Below are 25,857 nucleotides of genomic sequence, written 5' to 3' on the forward strand. Positions count from 1 at the left end.
AGATTTCATGTTATATTGTTTTCAGTAAGTCAGCCAATTTTCCTCCTACCTATCCATCATGTTTTCGCTCTATCGTATAAAACACTTACACCAAAATGTATAATTTTTGGTGCACTTAATTGACTACCATGTCATGTTTTTATATAATTAGGTTATTCAAGACTGAGAGCTTATGCAGTTACTTGTAGCATTTGTGAAGTTTTTAAACACGTACATGTTCTGCTTACTTTGGAACAAATTTGTTGGCCGTTTGAATTTTCTTTGAAAAATACATTTTCAAAGCAATTAGGGTTAAAGTGGGAAAGAAACTTAAATGTACACATTGATAATTAAAATGAACCTTAACCAAGAGTATCACTGAATAACTGTACAAAAATTAAAACCCCAAACCCAAAATGTGTAATTGTAATAATTGTAGTTTACCAAGCCAATAAATATACAGATGTTTCGTAAAGAACCACAAGAGATGCTGAGGTTTGGTCATTTGTTTACGATGTAATCAACATTTGGTTGTTTTTTGTTTGTTTGTTTGTTTATCAACTGCCACCTATCCCTGGGGCTGAAACGGGGTTATTCCTTTAAAAGTCAGCAAGAATGTGGACATGAGTATCTCCATTAGGAGTCCAACCTTCTACGAAGCAATAGACCGATCCAGTAGGCTCCGCCCACAACGCATGTGTAAGCAAGAACGCGTGCAGCTCTCCAATGCCTTTCTGCTCAACTCTGCCGCGCGCGCCAAGATACGCACACGCATGTCGGACCTTATTTGTCAGACCTTGGTTGCATTGTGATTGGTCAATACGCAATGGGGATCGGTCTATTATGATTAAGTGCCTTGCTCAGGCACAAGTGTCGTGGAAGGGATTCGAACCCAGTCTGCTGCTGACCACACCAAAGCTTGGGCTTGGTGAACTAGTCTGCTCGGCCAGTGGTTGCAACTGATAAGTAATATAGTAGTCCAATGACCCACATTTGGGGTGGCACGGTTGGCTTGTCTCACCAAGGTGCCCCCTGGTTCGATTTCCGGCCAGAGGCATTATGTGAGTTGAGTTGTGTTTTGGTTCTCCGCTGTGCCATGAGAGTTTTCCAGAACATCCGATTTTCCTCCCTTGGGAAAAATCCAACACTTTGGCTATGCTCCGTGGTCATAATGGGTTGATGTGGCTGGCAGCCAAAGGCGCCCTTGCATGCCTGCTTCTCGAACACGTTGTAGCCCGTCCTTGGCAGTTCAGCTCTAGCTGCGAGTTAGGATGATTAGCCACCAAATTGTTATTGTTTTGTCAAAACAAACACAAGTTAAAATAAGGCAAACTCAAATCACGACCAATTTTAAAATCCTCCACATTCTCATTTTTATTCATCACTTTTAATTTTTTTTTTCAATCATCATCTCTCAAAACAAGTATTTTGAAACTCTACATTATTGATGTCATGATTACAATTACAAAGGAAAGTCCAATTATTATCAAACAACGAAAATCCTTCTCCAACAAGAAATAAATAAATGTACGTAAAGCCTTTAGACTACTTGGATTCTCTACAGCACTACAAAGACAGTAAAAAGCATTTTTTAAATTTGTTTTTATCTTAAAAGATGAAGTTTTGTAGCAACCTGAAACCCCAAAACCCCCATTATTCTTGATATACTCTAAAACATCACATATAAACTGATTGTGCTCCAGTGCTTTTTCTCTCATAATTTGTTCATTATTTTTCTTTTAATTATCTATGACTATGATACAATAATTACAAATAGATTTTTTAACCCCCAACCACCTAAATGCATATTTCTTCCACAATTTGCAAAGTTTGTTTTAGAAATTCTTAGGCAAATTTACATATTCAAAAAAGAAAACCTGTTGATCGCCAGAGATGTTTTATTATTCTTTCTTTTTTATGAAAACAAAATTTAAAATAACCAAAAACAAAACTTGAGTACAGACACAATGTCTACAACTTTAGCACAAATGTTTACGCCTTGAGAAAAATATACAAAAATTGCAGCACACAAAAAATCTGGTCGTTACTAGTGCACTTAACGTCTCTCTCTTTCTCACTCGCTCATAAAAACAAGAGGAAAAACCCTGGTAAATTAAACTTAAATAAAAAAAGAAATCAAACAATACGGCAATGGATAATTTGCATAAATAAATACAATGTGATCGATAGCGGAGAATAACTTCTTCAAAAACAATTTTTAAAGTGTTTTTTTTACTAAAATTACGGAATTGTACACTATGCTTGCATTTGATCTCTGCTATTATCGTAAAAAAAATGGTTTTTCAAAACTGGTGGCCAAATGTTGAAATTTCGTCTCCAGAAATCAAATGGGGAAAATATTTTGAGAGGGTTTTGAGAGGGCAGTTAAAACATGCAGTGATTCCTTTCTTCCACTCATTAACATCTTATTTCTCTGTCCAATCGATGCATTGTAGCAATAAACAAAAACAAAGTAGAAATTGTTTGACCTTGTTTTAAAAAAATATTAAATATATATCAACAAATCCACGAGAGTTCACCTGTGGTCATGCATGATATGGCATAAAGTGAGCAAAATGTACAATGAAAAACGGATACAAAATAACAACAAACATAACCGTTGGTTGTTCATTGATAACAAAAAGAGTTGTGCGATTAATTTAGCTGTTTGAACTACAATAAGAGATGAAATAGTTTTTTGTGCATCTTGTCACCAAACCCACAGCTTGAGTCGAACCCTTGATTGGACTTTAGAAATAGTTTGCACGGCGACTTGAGGCCAGCAGTCGCGTTTATAAAATAAAAATGGGTACAATTAATCATAATTTGTTAAGAATACCGCTGGTATTTAGGGAACTCGTAACGAAACCCTGTTGAATCTCTTACAGAAAATTCTTGATTACAAGAACTGGGGTCCATTTCACAAAACTCTTCCTCACTTAGGATCAATCCTGGGACAGTGGACACTATTGGTAATTACTCAAAATAATTATTAGAATAAAACCTTTCGTGGTAACAAGTAATGGGGAGAGGTTGATAGTATAAAACATTATGAGAAACGGCTTCCTCTTAAGTGACGTAGTTTTCGACAAAGAAGTAATTTTCCACGAATTTGATTTCAAGACCTCAAGTTTAGAATTTGAGGTCTCGAAATCAAGCATCTGAAAGCACCAAACTTCGTGTGACAAGGGTGTTTTTTTCTTTCATAGTTATCTCGCAACTCCGACGACCAATCAAGCTCAAATTTTCACAGGTTTGTAATTTCATGCATATGTTGAGATACACCAAGTGAGAAAAATGGTCTTTGACAATTACCAATAGTGTCCAGTGTCTTTAAGGACAAGTCCAAGCCAATAGGTCGATCCTAAGATTGTTCCTATAGGAAGCGTCCAAAGTTAGGACGAGTTACTCTTGTAGGCCCTTTTGGAAACCACGGCATCGGCTCCAGATTCAGCTCAGGCTATAGCTTGGCCCCCGAGGTTGTATTAACAATTGCGCAAGCTTTGCGTATGCGCTCAGGGCTTCAGACGAGAGAACGGAGCCTGAAGCCGAATCCAAAGCCTAAGCCGTGGATTCGAAAATAACCATAGTTGAAAGAACAATATGGAGAGGAGGAGAATCAGATTATAGGCACTGTTTGTTTTTAGTTATGTAATGCCATGGGGGTTAGGGGTGGTTCCCAATTGTATTTGCACATTCTGCTCATTAAAAATTGACTTGGAACCAGACTACTTTGTGGCAACGTATTTTTAAAGCTAGGATATCTAGGGTTTATTTAATCTACAGTACAAAAAAAAAAATGGTCCCTCACGGTTCAAAACATTGTCTCAATATTTGCATATTTTCAAGTCTTTTGAAAAAACTAAGTTGATTCTGCTGACTTTGGGTCATTTTTATTGGAAAAAGCTTGGGTTAACTAAGTGGAAAATGTACAGTGGAAGGTTTTTGTTGTTGTTTTTTCGTTTTTTAAGCATAATTACCCTTTTTTACAATACACTCATTTATTATTATTATTATTATTATTATTTTTTTACATCATAATTTAGTTTTGAAAAACACTACCTCACATTCCATCCAAAGAATCCATAATGTTTTGGAAAAAGAAAAAAATTCTCAGTACGCACACACACATAACACGGAATGGATTAAACATAAAAACAAAATTGCCATCATTTCTGTATAATAAACACATAATTCAAACTGATTTCCTTTTGTTTGCCGTTCGTATTATGTGTTGAATAAATATTGAAATAAACTACAATCTACATAGATATTTACAAAGATATGATATATTAGTAAGATTTCTATGCTAGTACATCTGACAAAAATTACATTTAAAGAAGAAAATCTGTTTACCTACACGATGTGTGCTACCCAACTATAAACCGTCATCATATTGTTTGATGGTATTAACTCCATCACCCATTTCCAAATCATGAAACACATTTAGTGGGACTCGAACCCACACCACTCCGCATGCATAAATTACATGCACTGCATGAAAATTTCCGTTGTAACTTTTTTTTCCACAAACCTAAAACCGTTGATTTGAATTCATATGGGGCTTGGCACATATTGTGTAGATAAGAGAATTCTGAAGTGAATTAAGTAGGTCTCTAATAAAAATGTGAGGGATTTTACAGCAAACGGGCAAAATAGACTGGCCTGTTTTTTATCTTTCTCTTAAGGACAATGCAGCATTGATTTCTTCTGGGCCGAACAAACTGAATGGTTTTATCGGCCGACATTCTTCCTCTCCTACACAGCAGCATTGGCAAGGAAGTATTCAAAAACTGCAGCAAAAAAGTTTCCCTTTTTAAAAAATTGCTATGAAAGTGTTCTCCCATAACACAAAAGAATGAGGCCTTGCATTCCTACTTGGACATTACATTCCTACTTGGGCACTACAGAAAACAAAATGGCTGACTGCATATAGACCAGAACATTTTTGCATCATCTTTGTTTTCCTCCCTTTCTTTCCCTCTTTCAAAAGAGCTCCAACAAGACAATTCACAACACAACCACAAGCCAAAACACCATGGAAACCCCAAAATATATTTCATTACTGGCAGACCACGCACAAAATCTAACGTCCACGAACAACGTTTCCGCCTCGCCCGAAAAAATACATATACAAAGTTTAAAACTGTACAAATTATTCAAATGTCGGTAAAAACGTTGACGTCTGTCTTTATCGCAGAGAAAATCTTAGTATGTCCTCTGTACATTATGGTCTTCATTTGCACGTTTGGTTAAAATTCAGTCACCTTTTTGTTATATTTTTTGTTCAACGTCTTCACAAATTTCCCAGGAATACCACTGATGTCTTGTCTCAAACAACAATTGAACTTATGAGTCCATGATTGGAACAAGAAAAGGCTGTCACAGTGGTAAGGGCATCTTGTTCCCCCTCTTCTACCTTCAAAATAATCCATGCGATCAAGCTGAGGCTAGACTAGAAAAACAGTCTCCCCTTTTGCCATGTTTTGAGAAACAGTTATTGCTTACAAAGGGAATGAGACAAGACTAACCACAGCCTGATGAAAGTTTATGGATTATTTTGAATGCCAATGCGGGACAATACAGTACTTCAGCATGGAAATTAGTAAACCCCCCTCTGGGACCAATGAGCTGGTCTACTCACAACACTAGGAAAATTGATAACATGATCGATACATTGTTTATACGGGGGAGTACAAATGAATTGCAACTCAAAATGTGATGAGGACATTTTTTGAAACCCACCAAGACCAGAGATGTATTTTTGGAAGCTTTTTACCCGAATAACTTTTCAAGGGGCTTCTGTAGTCAGTGCAGCATATGTAATTTTTTCAGCCCTTTTCCGCTTTCATTGAAAATTACACATACATATTGTATGAACAAACAATAATTTAGCATGCTAAGTACAAGTAGCCCTAATTGCATTAAAAGTCCACTGAAAAATGAAAAGGAAAAAAAAAAGGCGATTGTAGCATAAAAGGCTACCATCACCGTGCATTCTCAGACATCGCCCTAGTAAATACGACAAAATCAACTGGTTACAATCCAGTGGTTGAAATAAGTCCTTAAAAACAATTGCACCGTGAACATTGTATGAAAACAACAAATTTAAACCCCCCAAAAAAACGTAACAGTGAAGTATTCAACACTGCATGAGCATGAGATATGCCTCGACTCACACTCACACCCCCGTAACAACACAATGGTATCTTCCATGATAAGTGATAATACGCAATAATGGACTTCTCCATTCATTAGAGGTAGTTATTTGGGGGGAAAATAGCCTGCATATTATTATTCCAAAAGTTTACGAGTTCTACAGTATCTCCACTGGACACTAAAGTCAATTGTAATGATTGAACTGGTCACTATGAAAAGAAAGAAAAACCCAAACATTAAAGCTAAAATGTGGATTCACGATGAGCCGCTACTTAGAAGTTTACTCTAAGGATTGTGTTAACTAGAAAGTTATATGACTTCAATGGTTGTTATTCAAACAAACACATTTGTATTCCCGTGGTAACTGTTATGGTGGTTACTTAACATGCATCTAAGACCTTTTGAGAGGGTTACTTTAACATCTCTTATAGGGTAACTTTAAAACGACTGGTGTCATAAAAGCAAACTGGCATAAGAAATAGTACTTCTTCAAATGGAAATCACTGATGGACAATAATTTGAAAGTCAAAACTGAAAGACTTTTAAAAAAACATCGAAAGAGTTTCCTTCATAAGCTTTCGAGGATCAGAGCTCAATTTCAAAGAGCTGCAGAAAGTACTGCATACACATTTTCTGCTAAGTACAAAACAGCATGATACCAGTATAAGATTGTACCTGTGACACACTATTTTGTCTGGTAACCCTATCCTGGTAAGAATAATTTTGTTGTGCTTACCTAAAAGCAGCTCTATAAAACTAGGCCCGGAATAAGGTACTTTAAATGACCCCTCGCACAATGGGCATGTACCTCCACACACCTCCCTCTAGACCTTTATCACGGTGTGGCCATCTTGATTTTACTCCATTCCAATTCATTGTAACCAAACTGAGGCTGGACGAAATAATAGTCTGGTGCCATGTTTGAGCAATGAGTGTTTGCATTCATACTGTTAGGGAAACAGGGAACATGACCAAGATGGTGACAGCGTGATAAATAAAGGTCTATACTAGGGGCCTTTCTCAAAGCTCGGCTTGGGCTCCGGCTCAGGCTCCGCGTGCTGATCCGTGCAATACGCGCTGCTTCAAAATGCAGGTTAAATGCAAGCTGCGTACACAGCACGCGGAGCCTAAGCCTGAGCCAGAGCCCAAGCCGTGGTTTGAGAAAGGCCCTAGTAGAACGAGGTTTAACATACATTACTTGTGCCTTGCCAATTAGTGCTTTTCGATCATATCTTCCAAGAAAATACTTATGGGTTCAGAAACTAAAGACGCTGGGTGGCCCTCATATACATAGAAAGTAAATTCTGCTACGGCAAAGAATTCAGGCAATGGAATTTCTGTCTTAATTCAAGCAATGGGTACTCCAGTGGGGGGTGCTCAGCACCAGTAATACTGCAACCACGCATCATCATTATTATTTCTCACATAATTATTTCAACTGAAATTGCCAAAAAAAATTATTGTTCGGCAGTATATTTGGACTGATTTCAGGTTTAAACTTTGATCATTAGATGTGCAGATAAAAACACAAACTCTTTTTAATTCAGGAATAATAAATTAAAGGCTCAAAACTACAATTGGTTTACTCTACAACTTTACGTGCAAAACAAATTCCCCAAAACTTAGCACCATCTTTGGCAAACGAAAAAAACTGTACAAAACTTCCAATCACGCTTTCCTCTCCCCCCTCCCCCCAAAAAAAGACAATTGACTCTTCTGTAAGCACAAAGCAAGAGAGACTCATTTTTAGAACTGGGGGTGTTACACAGACACCATTAATGTAAAAAATTCCCCTCCAAAGAGCCAACTGCCAGTTAAAAAAAACAAAAACACTGGCAGATTACACAAATACCCTTAACTTGCATACTACAAAATATCTACCACCTTTTGAAAAAATTTTCTTAACTGTACACTATTTGTTGGGATTATTATTATTTATACAACTCAAGCAACTGGGTCCAATTTCCATAGAGATGATACAAATTGCTAAGCAGATTCACACCATGCTTAGCGTTAACAGAATACCAGCTAGAATCTTATGCAATGCATATCTGTTGTGACTGGTTTCCTGCTACCCCTTGGTTTGAGGATCATTGGGGAGCATTCATAACCCCAAAGGAGCTTAAAATCCAGGTTTTTGATTGGCAGGATTTCCATAAATCTAACGCAGCCAAGGATCAATGCTTTTACTTGACGACACTCACAGCTTTCAGTGTTGAGTTTATCCATCGATTCTGACGGATTCCAGAAGACTGTACACGAAACCAATCAAGAGTTACGAGCAACAACAATCTCTGCCTAAACACCCCTATAACAAACTGAACCCATTTGTTGGTGTACTTAAAATTGCAGCATTGGATATGACGGGTGACGTAATGCATCACGAGTAACGCATCACAAGTAACAGGAATCACACAGTATTGCTCGTTACCGTCACATTCATCATCGTAATAAATAGGTTTAGGCTATGCATAGGGCTGGCTCCACTGAGCCTCACCGCACCTCTGAGGTCCTCCAAGGACCAAGGGTAGGGTGGAAGGAGGGTCACAGAGGGAGTAGCAGAGGGGGGTATGGGCCCATTGCTCACCACACCCAATGGTTACCCATTTGTGACTGGTTTAGTTACTCCCATGGTTGGGGAGTGGGTGGCAATTCCGAGGCACTAGCTACTGACGAGCTGTCAAAACGAAACAAAACAAAAAAACAACGTAAATTTTAAAAGGAAGGGCAAGAAAGACAAATAAAAACCATAAGAAGAATGTTTTGGTTGATCTTACACCAATGTGTATAAGCCATTGTATACTCGGTACTGTTTCTTTTAAAGGACTCGAGAAATTACTGAGTATACAGAAAAGATCATAAAGAACCAAAGGTGCAAGATGGGGAACTCTGCATTGGACGCCATTTCAGTAAGCAATCCCTATGATTAAACAATAGATCAGTGCAGACAATGACCAATTCTTCAAATGAAAAACAAAACATTTGCTTTGTGAAATGGCAACATGCATATAATTTCACCTTCCAACAATAGATTCAGATTTGTAAGGGCCTGCTTTTGCCCAAAGAATAGCGACCCAAACCATAATGCTAAGAGGAATGGTCTGCCATTCATGTGCTGCTCAGGCAAACCTTCATGCCACGAGTCTATAAGCCTTTTTGAGATATGGCGAACACAATGCTACAACACTATAAGGTTTGGGTAAATTTGTGTGTATACATTGTACACCCAAACCAAACAGTACCACTCCTATCACGTCCGCCGTACCTCAAAAACGCTTATTGCTCATTGCTGGGCCAGAGAGGCTAAAAACATTGTAGGGGATGCAGGCCTTGAACTTCTCTCTAGAAGGGGCACAGCAATTTCCCTCCAGTAAGGGGTACTTCTATGGGGAAGATGTACATTGGAACCATGCAGAGGGCATAACAGCCCCGCCCACGACACACGTGTGAGCAACAACACCTGGGGCTCTCCAATGCCTTTCTGCACAACTCTGCCGCGCGCGCCAAGATACGCACACGCATGTCGGATCTTATTTGTCTGACCTTCGTTGCAATGTGATTGGTCAATATGCAATGGGGTGGAGCTCAGTGGATCGGTCTATTGCTGTGGGTGTCAAGGGTTATTTCAAGGCCTGGGCATGGAAGGGGGGGGGGGGCAGGGCGAGTGCTTGGATCAAGTCTCACCTTGCAAAACTCTTGAAGGCAGCAGACTGGGGGTTGATGCAAAGGGGTACGCTATTACCCTGGTGTCGGTCTGTAATGAACGTGTGTAATGCCTCTGCAAAAACAAATACCAAACAAAATATTAAGTCAAATTTATCAAATGTGTATTGATGGTCTGGCCTCTGTGTTATAACAGCAGCAACACATACACGAGTGGTAGCGTTAAAGCTCGGTGTTCAAATTATTAATTTACAATACATTAACATGTAAATGGCAGATAGTGTCCAAAAAACACTAAGATGAAATAAGTAAAAAGCCAAATGCTGTGTGGTGCACACTATTTGAGTGGTTCCCTGGTCTATTTTACTTTGTACATTATCTGTACAACTTTTAGCATCTCCTAAACAAAATTCAAATAGAGTGTAGCAACCTTGCCACTTGTTCCAGCCTGTGAAACCAAACAAACTTCTCACAATACCATTTGCAGCATCTTTTAACCTGCGACAGTCGCTCAATACGAAAACTGCATTCAAAACCAAATTTATCGCAAAGACTAAAGCCGGTTCATACTTCCTGCGAATGCCAATGAGATACGAATGTTGACGTCACAAATTTGCAACGAAAAATTCGCAGCAGTTGCCCATTCGCTCAACTCACTTGCGAATATCGCTGCGAAAGGAGGATTGTGATAAAGTATGAACTGGGCTTACAACCCATTTCAAACTTCCTGCAAATGTTTTGTGCGAAGCAAAAGTTGTTGCAACAAAATTTCACATCACATTTGCATTAGCAGGAACTATGAACCGGGCTTTATGCTACTCCACTGTACCGTCAACAAATTTGACTTCATCAGGTGTGGGTTTTAACTTTTTGACCTTCCAGCCTCACCTTTGACCTCATGGACACTGCACAACCCATCCTCAAACTCCGAGGTGAACCTCTGGGGCGCCGCCGGCTCAAAGTCGGAAGTGTATTGCCGCCCGGCTGCCGTGTTATGACAACAGCGACACATACACGTGTGGTAGCGTAACCGCCCTTCCTCTAAGTAGGGGTGGGTGAGGGCATCGGTGCATGAAATACGTTTGTCCTGTGAAGATGAGAAAATATAACGTCACAGAAGGAAAGGTTGGTGTCTACATGGGCTAGTCCAAATTGTTTAGAAGGGGTTATGGGTGTGGGATTTACTCTTAATAGGGAAATGAAAGTTGTAGGGTAAAACAGAATGTTACATTTTAGAGATTTACAGACTCTCTACATAATTTCTATCGGATATCTGAAGGTCTGGTCACAAGGAGCAATTATGACAAGTTTGACTATTTCAAGAAAATGTACAGGTACAGGAAGATCAGTGAAATATCCTGAAACCAGAAAAAAATGTTGAAAAATCACGAGCTTGCATTTCGATGAACTTGGGACAGGGGTGGATTTCACAAAGAGTTGAGACTAGTCTAATCTCGAATTAGGATGAGTAACTCCTCCTAACTTAGTTTTTAATAACCCCAAAGAGTCCTAGGACTAGTCCTAAGTTAGGACTCTCTTTGTGAAATCGACCCCTGGGCTCTGATGCCATTTATACTTTCAAAAAGGCACTGGCAAAGCATCAGGAGCCCATAGAATCTCTGCTGTTTGATTCTGATGAAATTGCGACAATTGAGTTTAAATACGTACCGGATTAAAGACGAGCATCCGACTCAAGAGATGGACAGCTTCATGGGTAGCCTGGGCAGACAGACTATATAATGCTGACAGGCAAGGCTGTGGATACAAATAAATCAAACCATTGCATTCAAATAGTCTGGACATTCAAGCTATATAAAAAAATATAATTGCTTTAATGTTGTCTATGAGATTTACAAATGAAAAATTAATCTTAACAAACAATTAACATACACTACAGCTATTGAGGCTTTCTTAAATAAAGCGATATTTACAACAACTGTTGTTAGGTAACATGGAAATATCTGTATTTGAAAGATGTATTGTTTGGCTGCAGATTGCGCCACATCACCTTGAAAGCTGTTAGCTGTTACATGGTGTTATGTAAATAAATGGGTCTTAGATATTGAACATACCCATGCATACTTTAAAGACACAATACTGAGCGCTTTGAGATGCTCTTGTGTGTGAAAAACCACTATTTAGGCCTATGAACTGTGTATTTCTACTATAATTAGCACTATATTACAGATGGGCAAACAAAGATACAATTAACAACACATTACAACATCAATAAAGATTAAATAGATGTTAAATTTGCATCGGGGATAAAAAATATTCATTTGGGTTTTTACCCATTAGACCGATGTGTGTTAGCACTGTATACTCAGTACTTACCCGAGTTCTGTGAAAAAAATCACAGGCATATTTGCTCGGGTGGGATTCGAACCCACGACCTTTGCAATTCTAGAGCAGTGTCTTACCAACTAGACTACCGAGGTTGCCCAGTAGCTAGAGGCAGTTCGAATCCTATGTTTAAGCAGCGGGTACTGCAAATGATTTAATAGATGTTAAATTTGCATCAGGGATAAAGATATTCATTTGGTGAATGAGTATTCTATCCCGATGCAAATTTAACAGCTATTAACAATAAAGATTATGAAGATTTCAAAGTCGAAAATCAATGAAATCATACTCTGATTGTACATTTTAGGCCTAAATAGTTACACATTAAAACAAATATACAATTCTGGAGAAGAACAAGCAAAATGGTTAGAGAAATGGTAAGTTAACAAAAGGGAAATTTCCTCATGGACCTCAGTGAGGAGGCTGTTCGGTATGATTAAAGCGCTGTGATGCACTTTGCATAAGAATGCTATACAAATAGTGCTATTATCAATATTATTAAAATTATCACGAAATGATAAAAACACTTGGTATGTACAATCATTTAAATCACAACAGTTTTAACATTATACACACAATTATACAGCGTTCCATACACCTGGGGTCCAGTCAGAATTCACTCCAAGTGGTCCAGCTACTTAAAGACACTGGACACTAATGGTAATTGCCAAAGACAAGTCTTCTCACTTGGTGTATCTCAACATATGCATAAAATAACAAACCCATGAAAATTTAAGCTTGATTGGTCGTCGGAGTTGCGACATAACTATGAAAGAAAAAAACACCAATGTCACACCAAGATGTGTGCTTTCAGATGCTTGATTTTGAGACCTCAAATTCTAAATCTGAGGTATCAAAATCCAATTTGTGGAAAATAACTTCTTTCTCGAAAACTACGTCACTCAAGAGAGAGCCGTTTCTCACAATGTCTTATACTATCAACCTCTCCCCATTACTCGTTACCAAGTGAGGTTTTATTCTAATAATTATTTTGAGTAATTACCAATAGTGTCCACTGCCTTTAAAATATTGACTAGTGAAAAAGCTGACGGACCAGTGAAATGACAAGCTTACTGGTCCTGCTGACCAGTCATTAGAAAAGTTAATGGGCAAACCCCGACATACAAATATTTTCGCCACATTATTCTCCTACTCATCAGCAGAATTTACAACTGTTACAACTCATAACATGCCTGATACTTCACGGAGGCAACAAAGGCGATTGCCTCCATGCCCCCTGGTCATTAGCTTGGTGCCCTTGAAATGCTCCAATTCACAAATTCCTCATATAGGGCGCCTTTTACCAAGGAGAAAATGCCTTGGTGCCCCTGCCCATGTTACAAAAAACGAAGCATACAGGACTGTCATAACACATCATCAGATTCTGGACTTGTTTTACTTACAGGTTTGTGGGGTGATCTGAGCAAGTGTGCTTTCGCACCGTCGCATGCGTATTTCATGTCTTCCATACTCGGTGTACCAAGAAGATCGGTGATCAAATTGAGCTGTAACCAAAAGAAGAAAAACAAATTGTGTTTAAAATTTGGGTTTTACTATTTTGAAATTTAATAATAAAACAAATAATAAACAGATGATCATGGCGCTTTACAATATGAAATCCAAATGATTAAATTTGTGTTTGATCAAAAGTTAGTTGCAAAAGAAAAAAGGCACATGAAAAGACAATTTTTTTATTAGGCTGTTGGGCCAAGTATATAAAGGACTTTTATAAAAATGATGGAACATGTCTGCCATCTTGCCAACTCAAATACAAGTTGCAGGCCGGTAAGCTTTTTCTGGTAAGCATACTTTTGTTGTGCTTAGCTAATTTTTCTTTAAAGCAGCCCTATGACATGGGGCCGGGCTGAAAGATATGAGATCATCTTGTTTGAGCATAAAAGCATACGCCATGTTTTTAAATAGTGCTTCAAGAATGACCACCTTATTCAACAATTGTATTTTCTTCCCCAAGGAAAATCCACTTAATATGAGATAAGCTGATGGTCGTCCTTAGTTACCGATCAGCAAAATCCCCACTTTCCCCACACTGTACAGAGAAAAGTAAAATGTGCTGATACACGTTTCACACAAGTCACGTACAGACACTACAAGTTGATGGTTCAGACCTCATAAGGGATCCTTTGCCACACAACAAACCTTGAGCCCCCCCCCCCCCCCCAATTTTGTTTTTGTCAGAAACAAAGTGTGCGTTGTCGTTGCTAATGAGCAGCAACTAAAGGACTGAATGATGCTCAAAGAGGGTGTTGTATGTTATCCATTCATGGTATTGATTGGGTATCACTGGAGAGGGGACCTCCGGAGATAAAGTGACCTTTTGCTTAAATTTTTACGGAAGTAAACTTTTTAATTTGAAAGACACTGGACACCTTTGGTAATTGTCAAAGACCAGTATTCTTGCTTGGTGTATCTCAACATTTAACAACAAACCTGAACAAATTTAGATTCAATTGGTCGTCGAAGTTGCGGGGGAATAGTGGAAGCAAAACACCCTTATCGCACAAGTTGTGTTCGAGACCTCAGCTGAGGTCTCTTATTCAATTCAAATATTTAAGTGAGAAATTGCCTCTTTCTCAAAAACTATGTTACTTCAGCGGGAGCCGTTTCTCAAAATGTTATAATAACCAATAGTGTCAAGTGCCTTGAAACCCGCTATTTCTCATCCGACACGAGCAATTTCCCCGTGGGTTTTTAACTTCTGTGCTAAACACACATCAGCGTTAAGGGTAAAAACAAATTATATTCTTCATCCCCCGATTCAAAATTAAAACCCATCCAAACCGTTGCAGTACCCACTTCTAACACATGGATTCGAACGGACTCTAACCACTCAGTGGTCTAGTGGTTAAACATCTGCTCTAGCAATGCAAAGGTTGTGGGTTTGAATCCCACCAGAGTGATTTGACTGTGGGCTTTTTATTTCACAGAACTCTGGTAAGTACCGAGTATACAGTGCTCAATATACATCGGTGTAAGGGTTAAATCAAATTTTATTCTTCATCCGAGACACAAATTTAACATCTCTATAATCCCAGTAAGCTATAATGGGGTTGTTGGTTCAAATCTCACGCGAGTGATTTGCCCGTAGGATGTTATAATTCACTAAAACTTGGGAAAGTACTCGGGAGTAAACAGTGCTCAATACAAATCGGTGTAAGGGTGTACAAAATTATATTATTTATCCAAGACACAAATTTATCTCAGTTCCCAGTTAGCTTTGGGTATAAATGCACACTATTTTGCACCATACTTGAACAACATGATGAAGACCCATATCTATCTATTGTTATGATAACCTTTTGCAGTCATGTCTGGAAGGCGAGTCATTCGTATTCAATGACCTTTGTACCTCAGCTGACCTACCCAAAGGCCATGATGACCTTCCAAATGTTATTTACATAAACAGGGACAAAGGGCCAAACATGACCATGCCCTTCAAATGATCAACACCCAGACATGACGGCACCGACAGGCACGCTTTAACCTCATAATTATACTCCTTTAATTTGTTTTTCTAAATCTTTCCTATTGCTTTTGCAATCGGCAAAAGAAAGAATGAACTGCACTCATCTCTGTGACTTCTCTTGGTTCATGCGATTCCTCCGCAAGGCTTTAAGTTTTATGCCTCATCTTCCCGCACCCAAATATCTTATTTGTTTTCTCTTAAATCTTTCCTCTGTTTTTACAATCGGCAAAACAAAAATTAATCGCACTCATCTCTGTGACTTCTCATGTGAAAATCGTACGATTCCTCCGCGAGGTTTAAAGTTTTAAGCCTCACCTTCCCATAATTTATTTGTTTTCTTTTAAATCTTTCCTTCTGTTTTAACAATTGGCAAACAAAAATTAACTGCACTTATCTCTGTGACTACTCATGGAGGAAACCGTACGATTCCTCCGCAAGGGTTTTCAGTTTTAAGCCTCACATCCACATATCTAATGAGCACTCTTAAAGACACTGGACACTATTGGTAATAGTCAAAGACCAGTCTTCTCACTCGGTGTATCGCAACATGTGCACAAAATAACAAACCTGTGGAAATTTGAGCTCAATCTGTCGTCGAAGTTACGAGATAATAATGAAAGAAAAAAACACCCTTGTCACACGAAGTTGTGTGCTTTCAGATGCTTGATTTCGAGACCTCACATTCTAAAACTGCGGTCTCGAAATCAAATTCGTGGAAAATTACTTCTTTCTTAAAAACTACATTACTTCAGAGGGAGCCATTTCTCACAATGTTTTATACTATCAATCTCTCCCCATTACTCGCTACTAAGTAAGGTTTATGCAAAACATTATTTTGAGTAATTACCAATAGCGTCCATTGCCTTTAACCGGTACAGATTGAGAAAAATAAAAATAAGAAAATAAATAAAAAATCAGTTGCTGCAAAAAGTCCCCAAGGCCTTTTCACTGTCTCCGTAATTGAGTTAGGCCTTCAAGTAAGTCAAGGTTTATCCATCGACCATGATAAATCAAGCATAATTTCATTTTATGGCATCGTGAAATTGGCGCAAAAAATACAGAACAAATCAGAGCGGCGGAAAGACACATTTTTTCCTGAAGCAAAGCAAATCGGCATTTCAAGAGTGAGAAAGCATCATTACAACAAGGATAATGACCCCCCCCCAAAAAAACCCCTTTAAAACCGTCACTTCACAAAGAACTACTAAATACAAATTGTTTTGCTAAGCACAGAAAAAGAAACAGGTTAGCGGTCAACGCTTCATAAGCTTTATACTGTTGCCACTGGTGCCCTTCTTTCTCAGCAAAAGAAATTTGCTTTTGCGATGCAGTATTTTCTGCTAAACAGCTTCATGAAAATAACTGGGCACTTGTCTTTGGCCTCACCTGTGTGACTGTAGTGCATGAGATAAATAATTCTAAGGTTGACATCGTCATCGAGTTTCATTTTCGATCTCAGTTTATTCAAATTGCTAATTAGTACTAATTTCTTGCTTCTTATGTTACTTTGGGGACATGTTAGGCAGGGCAACATGGCCGCCACCACGTCAACCTCATCTAGATGGCCTCACCTGTGTGACTGGACTCTGGGCCTGAAACAGAATCCTCCTCCCCAGTAGCTCAGCGAAGATGCAGCCCACCGACCAGACGTCAACCGACGACCCATAATGCTTACTGCCGACCAGGATCTCCGGCGCTCGGTAGTACTGTGTGATGACCTCTTGGGTCATGTGTTTGTTTGTGTCTGGTTCCTCCAAGCGGGCCAGCCCAAAATCACATATCTAGTGGGAATGATTGAAAAAAGAGAATGGGTCCAGTTATGTACAAGTTGTGTGTATTTTTCATGGAATTTGTTTGTGGCCTGTTTCTGAAGGTAGGTAAGCCTACCCAAGATGTGGATACACATAAATTGTTAAACTTCCTGGAATTTACAGCTGATAAAAATCGCCAAGTGTCGAGCCAAGGCAAGGCCACCGCAAGCACACATGGTATTTTGTGCATCCCTGTGAAGACATCTTTTGTTCTTTTCTTTGTCCCAGTACATGTACATGTAGTTAAGAACCTCCAATAGAATTTGTATGCAAAATTCCTTGTGAATCACCCCAGTCTTATGACCCTTTGTTTTTCCTTTTCTGTTATGTCCTCGGGCTTCCATAAGGTAGTACATATTAAACCACAATAATTAACACTATACATGCAAACATCCACCCGCTATACCAGTGGAAGAATTTACGCACAAAATCAATTCTGTTAAGTTTAGACACCAACAGCCTTGATGGTAGTCTATCAATGATTCTTATCTACAAAGGCAGACTGATCTCTGATGAACTTGACTGGTGTTAATTTCATTGTTGTCTTTTTATGTGGGCGGTGTAGAATCAGAAAGAGAGAGAGAGAGACTGGGATTGTACTTTTTTGGAAGGGAATTTTTTGTTGTTGGTAATTCAGTGAATTCAAACTCACAAAGTATTCTTATATTACAGATAGAATTGATTCCTAAAATTATGCAGACTGATATAGGGGTGCTTACTAAATAAATGGAATAACTCACTGGCATCTCTGTAAAAGTCTTTTTGAACGACAATTCGCAAAATGCATGAGCAGGATTAAAGCCACCGGACGCCTTTGGTAGTTTTTAAAGACCAGTATTCTCAACATACAAGTATGCATAAAATAACTAATCTGTGAAAATCTGGACTCAATTTGTCAAGAGAATAATGAAAGAAAAACACCCTTGTTGCACAAATTGTTGTGCTTACAGATGCTTTTAAAAACAAAGCCTTCGGGCATAAAGTCTTTTAACATTTGAGTGAGAAATTACCTCTCTCTCAAAAGTTATGTTATTTCAGAGGGGGCCATTTCTCACAATGTTTTATACAACAGCTCTCCATTGCTCATTACCAAGTAAGTCAGTAAGTTTTTACATTACTAATTATTTTGAGTAATTACCAATAGTGTCCAGACCCTTAAAGGCAGTGGACACTATTGGTAATTGTCAAAGACTAGTCTTCACAGTTGGTGTATCTCAACATATACATAAAATAACAAACATGTGAAAATTTGAGCTCAATCGGTCATCAAACTTGCGAGATAAGAATGAAAGAAAAAACACCCTTATCACACGAAGTTGTGCGCGTTTAGATGCTTGATTTCGAGACCTCAAGTTCTAAACTTGAGGTCTCGAAATCAAAGTCGTGGAAAATTACTTCTTTCTCGAAAACTATGGCACTTCAGAGGGAGCCGTTTCTCACAATGTTTTATTCCATCAACCTCTCCCCATTACTCGTCACCAAAAAAGGTTTTATGCTAATAATTATTTTGAGTAATTATCAATAGTGTCCCCTGCCCTTAAAAAATGACTGCAACTATTTAGTTTAGTTTTTGCCCTTGATGACTTGTTTGTCGTAACCTAAGAAACTTAGAGAGGCCATGTTCAATGGTCTCTAATTCAATATGGAACAGCAAGCGACCTCCTAGTACACCGATTAACATCAATATACGTTTTAGGGGGGGGGACTCTTGCGTCACGTAAACTATACCCAGACCAACTGCCGTGATATGGCCGAGTACACTTGGAGTCAACCGTCAAACTACATGTATCAATGTTGCCTGCGAGTGCAGTGTAGAACCAAGCAGAGTTCAAAGTCTCTGTCTGTAGTAAGGGTCGTGTACTTCTTTTAAACAATTGAGTTATAACATGAACTTTGGCTGTTACAGTCCGTTGGAAGTGGATTTTTTGTGATCATAAATGGCGGTTTCATACGAATTTAGACATATTGGCACTTTGATTAACTTCAAGAATGCTTTATAGTAGTTTTTGAGGGTGATTTTTATCTGATGAGCCTATTCACGTCATCGTCAATTTTAATCCGAAAATTGTTGACTTTATTTCAGAACTATACTGCAACATTTCTATATTGAATTGCAAATTTTGAACACTTTTGAACACTGAAATTTATTTGTGTATTGAAATAAAATTTTCACAGTCTGGTTAATTTTGTCTTGATACATGTATATTTTTCTGAAGGGTCAACATTAAATTTTAAAAATGGTTAGAGAAATACATTTTCAAGATGTACCATTGCATTCCCAGCTTTTTATTCAACTTTGGTTGATTTTGGCGCTCTATAAATTCCCTCCGATTGATTGATTGATTGATTGATTGATTGATTGATTGATTGATTGATTGACCCGAGCATCTGGTTTTTTGTTTTTTTATTCAGACAGGTTCAAACATTCTTTCCCTGTGGGGACATCTTTTGATCTTTCCTTTGTCCCTGTAGTTAAAGACACTGGACACTATTGGTAAATGTTTTATACTATAAACCTCTCCCCATTACTCGTTACCAAGTGAGGTTTTATGCTGATAATTATTTTGAGTAATTACCAATAGTGTCCACTGTCTTTAAGAATCTCCCTTAGACTTTGTACTAAAACTTCCTTGTGGAGCGCCCAGGTCTTTAGAATTCCCCTATGGAGTCCCTTTGTATTTCCCCTTTTCTGTTTTGTTCTCAGTCTCCATACGTTAGTGAATATGAAACCATACACACTGCAAATAATACCAGAAGTCCTGTGTATCAAATACAGCTTGACGTTGGCCCAATTCCTATGGCTCTGTTTACTGTAGGCGAAAAAATCTGTGCTTAGCCAAATGCATGGTAGCCGCTAACTAAGAAATTTTCGCTTGTGCACATTCGTTGCTTTCTGAAAATTATTACAGAATATTTTTAATCGCAAGGGGACACTTTGCCGCTAGAATTAGGCACTTTAGGCTATGAAAAGCAAATGTATAAAATGATTATGGTTGGAAAGACAAAAAAATCCCTTTAAATTGTGTTGTTTTGGTTAATTTCACGAAAGAACGCGGCCCGCTAATTTGTAGAACCAAATGTTTGACTTCTTTTTTGTGTGTTTTCTCAACAAATCAACAAATACTGTATTCAACTGAATCTTTCACCGGTGACTTTTACTGATCTTTCTTAATGTTTTTGCCTTTACGTTAACCAAAACTAGTCCGTGAACCTATCTCTAAAGGCAGTGGACACTATTGGAAATTACTCAAAATAATTGTTAGAAAAAAAACTAACTTGGTAACAAGCAATGGAGAGCTGTTGATAGTATAAAACATTGCGAGAAACGGCTCCCTCTTAAGTATCGTGGTTTTTGGGAAAGTAAGTAATTTCTCAGTAAAATATTTGAATTGATTTCAAGACCTCATGCGTGAGGCCTCGAAATCAAGCATCTGAAAGCACACAACTTCATGTACTGTGACAAGGGTGTTTTTTTCTCCCATTATTATCTCGCAACTTCAATAACCAATCGAGCTCAAATTTTCACAGGTTTGTTATTTTGTGCATTTGTTGAGATACACCAAGTGAGAAGAACAGCATTCCAGTGTCTTTAAGTTCATGAAGTGTGACACAAACAAAACAGAAGCAGTTTAAGAAACAGATAGGGGAGGCTATTACTATTTGTTTTTCCTCTGGTGGAACGTGTACTAACCTTGAGTATACAGTTACTGTTAACGAGTAGGTTTCCTGGTTTGATGTCTCTGTGTAGAATACCAGCAGAATGAAGGTACTTCAGGCCTGACAATAAACACAGACAGAAAAAGTCAACACTTGTAATAAAATTCATCCATTTTTGTTTCCACCAGAATGAGCAACTTTTATTTGTTTTGACTGAAAACAACAATGTCCTATAATATAATATTATATTGGTCTTTTGGCCGACATTAATTCTCCGACCCTGTTGTTTTAAATTCACCGCTGTAGTCCTGAGGTCATCCACAGGTCACTGAATGACAACCATAGGTTCACTACGACTGGTACACACAAACAGCGAAATATGGTAATCAGCATTTTTCTCCTTTCCAAACAGAAAACATTTTTCAGTAGTATTTTTTCACAGCGCATTATTAACTTATTTCAATTTTAGAACATGTTCTGACAAAATCATTCAAAATCACTGAGTATTGGCTCTTGGCAAAGATCGTACAGATAAGCATGGTCTCAAAATGGTCACTAAACTTAATATAAAATACTGTACGTTATGGTGAAGGACTAAAATAAGGACTATAAATGTGTTAAATAATCCATTAAGCAATTTTCACTCCCTCTGTTTTATTTTTATCAATAAAGTTTAGGATGTCTTTTGAGTTTTGCCTTAACAACAGTACAACATAGTGAGTGTCTTTGACATGACTTTTCTAGAATTTTGTTTTAACATAACTTTTATGTAACAAACCAGAAAATTGTACGTAAAAGACAGTAAGAGAAAAGCTCCATACCAGACGAACTAAAGAAAAAACACAACTAAACAGCTAATTACATCTATAGCCTAAATTGAGGAAGAATAACCCGTATTCTTTATTATCGTCTGTCATACCCCTTATCAATCACTCACATGTCAAAAAAAAACATTAAAAAAAAAAAAAAAACCTATGATTTCCTATGATTCAAAGAATCTTAAAAACCTGTCTCAATAAATTTCCCGTTCAATTTTTTTGGGATGTGACCTCAAAATCAATTAATAAAATCCCTCTCACATATCGGTTACCAAATTTCAATGTCTTGTCGGCGCCGTGTGGTTTTTATTTTATTTTGTAGGTCAGTTTTGGTTGATGTTGGTTTTGAAGTGAGTGTTAAAACTCACAAACAGATTAAAAACAGAGTCACCTACAAAAAAATAAAACCCAAGCCACGGAAACGTGAGCTGCCCCAATCAATTTCTCCCGTAATTTACTGTAGTTTGACCTCAAATCAATTAATGAAAAAACCCTTTCCCGTTAGTCCAAGACCTCCCCAAGTTTGGGCGTCTCATCACAAAGCAGCGACGAACCGCCACGTCTTAAACTCAAGAAGGAAAAAAAATCTCATTACTCTGGCTGTGTATCTATTAACAAGAGAATAATTTCTACTTGAAACTCTGGAGAGCTGCATTATGCATTCGAGCGATCAAGGTCTTCCCCAGAACAAAGATGACAGCTTTGAAGGTTTTTTTTTTTTCTTTACTCTTTTCTTCTTCTTTGCAATCGGAGAAGTTTTTTTTCCCTCTCCTCGTTTCGTTTCGGGTTCTTACCTCTTAGAATCTGATACAGGAAGACCTTGACATGGTCGGAGCTAAGCGACTGAGGGGAGACAATGATCTTGTGAAGGTCGCTTTGTAGTAACTCCGTCACAACATATCTGACAATGGCATGGTTAAGGGAGATACATGTATATGCAATCGTTGGTGACCAAGGGCAAAATGGATTCACTTTGATAACTGTAAAATGTTCTTAGGATTGGTGGTTACATTATACATTAACTTTAAAGCAAGTTTCTGTTCCTGTAAAATGTTCAAATCTTAGGATTTGTGGTTATAAAAGCATGAACTTAAGCACTGGACACTATTGGTGTTTGTCTAAGACCAGTATTCTCACTTGGTGTATCTCAACATATGCACAAAATAACAACCCTGTGAAAATTTGAACTTAATTGGTCATCGAAGTTGAGAGATAATAATGGAAGAAAAAAACACCCTTGTCACACGACGTTGTGTGCTTTCAGATGCTTGATTTCGGGACCTCAAAATCTAATTCTGAGGTCTCGAAACCAAATGTGGGAAAATTACTTCTTTCTTGAAAACTACGTTACTTCAGAGGGAGCCGGTTCTCACAATGTTTTATACTATCAACATTTCTCCATTGCTTGTTACCAAGTAAATTTTTATGCAAACAATTATTTTGAGTAATTACCAATAGTGTTCTGTGCCCTTAAAGAAGCTTATGTTCCTTATCATTCTAAAGGAAGTTCGACCATTAAGGGCCAATGTCCTATATTCAATTTCCAAAGTGAAGGATGCAGAAGGACTGGGGCTGGTAGACCCATATAAAAAGTGCTTAGCATGCTAATCGTATGTAAGTCCAAACAATTTGCACTCCAGCAAGGGGTAACTATCTCCTGAGAATTGCTAATTTCACGAGAAATGGTTATTTCCCTGGAGTCTTCCAGGGTTAGAAAATAAAGTGGAAAAACGTCAACCAAATTTTTCTCAAATGTTGCAAATTTCATTTATGGTGAACAAATGGAAACAAATGTATGAAGAAAAAGGTTGATGCTCTTTCACAAAATACATTTTTTTTGCCACTGACACAAAAACAACAAACGTCCCACTATGCAACTAATTGTTAACGTGATGCGTCATGGAACAGCCAGCTGCTGCTTGACAACCCCCCCCCCCCCCCACACACACACACACCAGTGAAGTGATCAGGGTTCACTGACGCTCAGCTGCAGATGGGTCAAACTCAGACCGGTCAATTGCTTAAAAACCTGGGCTGGGCGGATGATGAATGTATCATATTTAAGTTCAGAGCTTCCTGTGAACACGTCGTAAAACATACAGGCCACCACCGTTCTCCAATTAACCAATAATGACTTTCCCTTTTGGCTGGAAACGTATCATTTCTTTTTGCTGTTGAGAACAGAAGTGTATTCCAATGCATGAATGAAAAATGAAAGAAAAAAACACCACTGTTGCACAAATTTGTGTGCTTTAAGATGCCCCAAAAAAGAAATGAGGCCTGAAGTCTTTTAATATTTGAGTGGGAAATTAATTATTACCTCTTTATCAAAAACTACATTACTTCAGAAGGAGCCATTCCTCACAATGTTTTCTCCATTGCTCATTACCAAGTAAGTTTTTATGCTAACAACAATTTTGAATAATTATCAATAGCGTCCAGTGCTTTGAAATGACAGGAAAACATACATGTTCAGAACATCTTTACCAAGTAGAAACTATCTTGATTTATGAAACACGCCAGTCAATGAGGGGGACTATGACCCAAGAAAAAAGTCTCCAGCCCTATGGAAACATGACATGTTAAGGCCATTCGACATACCAGACAACAAGACCACAGATGTGCATGTCAGAGTACAGTTAGGATGTATAAATGCACCTGCCTTCTTATGCATTGGGGGAACTCTGTGTCTGGACTCACTGCCAGAAGGCCTGATACTTCACGGAGGCAATTAAGGTGATTGCCTCCATGCCTTCTGGTCATCTTGGTGCCCTTGAAATGCTCCAGTAGAAATTAACAATTTCTTCATAGGGTGCCGTTTACCGAGGAGAAAGTGCATTTGTGCCCTTGCCCTTTCAAAAAACGAAGCATACAGACCTGCACTGCACTATTTCCAGATAATCATAACATACTTGTGCAATGTGGGAATACACTGGTATTATATGTTAATCGAAACCCACTAAATGATGGATATCTTTCCCGAAAGACCCCAAACACAAAACCGTGATGCTGTAATCCTAGGAAAAATGTCTCGTACAATCACACCTCAAGTACGTTGTCCGCACTCCCTGGACATGGCTTCTGACGTTGGCGACACCCTTATCGGAAAGCAGTGACTATCTAAGCTTACTTAGAGAGAGGAGGGGGGGGGGGGGGGCGGATTCACAACTAGATGAAACAGAATCACCTAAAATCACTGACAGGAAATGTGAATTGGACGACAGCAGAGGAAAAAACAACTCACTAGCCAGACAAGGGAGGGGGGTGGAAGTGGGTGGACGACAAGAAAAAAAAGAAAACATTTGGCCCCAGAAAGCTGAGACATGTGAAATCAATCACCAAAAGCGGTCAGATAACGTTTAAGACGAAACGACTAGATTATAGAGATGTTAGATGCGAAGATGATGGTCGGACAGAATAGGATGGGGGGCGGGGGGGCTGGATTAGACTTGTAAGCTGAATGTCAGGGTAGGGTCTTTCTAATTCCCCGCCCGGCCCTGCAGGATTATCAATCATTTTCTCGTTTAAAAAGGAGCATTTAGGGAGGCATGGCAGTAATGCCGAAAACAGTACAGCAGCGCATTTTGTTTAGTATTTCCTTCTTTAAAAAAAAAAAATTAGTTTTATGGACAGACCGACTACAGAGATAAATGTATGTCTCAGCGGTCTCACGAGATGTACTAGTCGTACAAATCCAGTAATGATTGGCAGCATAATGCATCCAGCACATTCGTAAAGCAATTTGACATTTGGTCATCAAGAATTTGTGACAGACTTTTATATTATTATTATTTTTTTTTCTTCAAAGGATACATCTCTTCAAAGAAGTCTAGATGAGGAGGTTGAAGAATATCCAGCGCTCTGAGGACCTGCAAAGAGACAAAAACAAATGGAAGATGTTTTTTAAAAAAATGTGTAAAACACGCTTATTTGCCAACAGTGT

The 25,857-nt window shown here is 38.3% G+C and overlaps 1 protein-coding gene across 1 annotated transcript in view; it reads right to left on the bottom strand.

Annotated features, from left to right (window-relative positions):
- Positions 1 to 1,341: 1,341 nt before the first annotated feature.
- Positions 1,342 to 25,857, bottom strand: part of LOC139938291 (serine/threonine-protein kinase NLK-like) — a 42,063-nt gene continuing 17,547 nt past the window's right edge. The window contains exons 3-11 of the mRNA XM_071933708.1: positions 25,728 to 25,783; positions 22,709 to 22,815; positions 21,131 to 21,216; positions 17,200 to 17,409; positions 13,548 to 13,649; positions 11,470 to 11,556; positions 10,690 to 10,888; positions 9,823 to 9,916; positions 1,342 to 8,815 (exon numbers count right to left, since the gene is read on the bottom strand). Coding sequence (XP_071789809.1) covers positions 8,761 to 8,815; positions 9,823 to 9,916; positions 10,690 to 10,888; positions 11,470 to 11,556; positions 13,548 to 13,649; positions 17,200 to 17,409; positions 21,131 to 21,216; positions 22,709 to 22,815; positions 25,728 to 25,783 — 996 coding nt within the window. The 3' untranslated portion in view covers positions 1,342 to 8,760. The remainder of the gene's footprint in view (positions 8,816 to 9,822; positions 9,917 to 10,689; positions 10,889 to 11,469; positions 11,557 to 13,547; positions 13,650 to 17,199; positions 17,410 to 21,130; positions 21,217 to 22,708; positions 22,816 to 25,727; positions 25,784 to 25,857) is intronic.

This window comes from Asterias amurensis, chromosome 6 (genome assembly GCF_032118995.1).
Source record: "Asterias amurensis chromosome 6, ASM3211899v1".
NCBI lineage: Eukaryota > Metazoa > Echinodermata > Asteroidea > Forcipulatida > Asteriidae > Asterias > Asterias amurensis.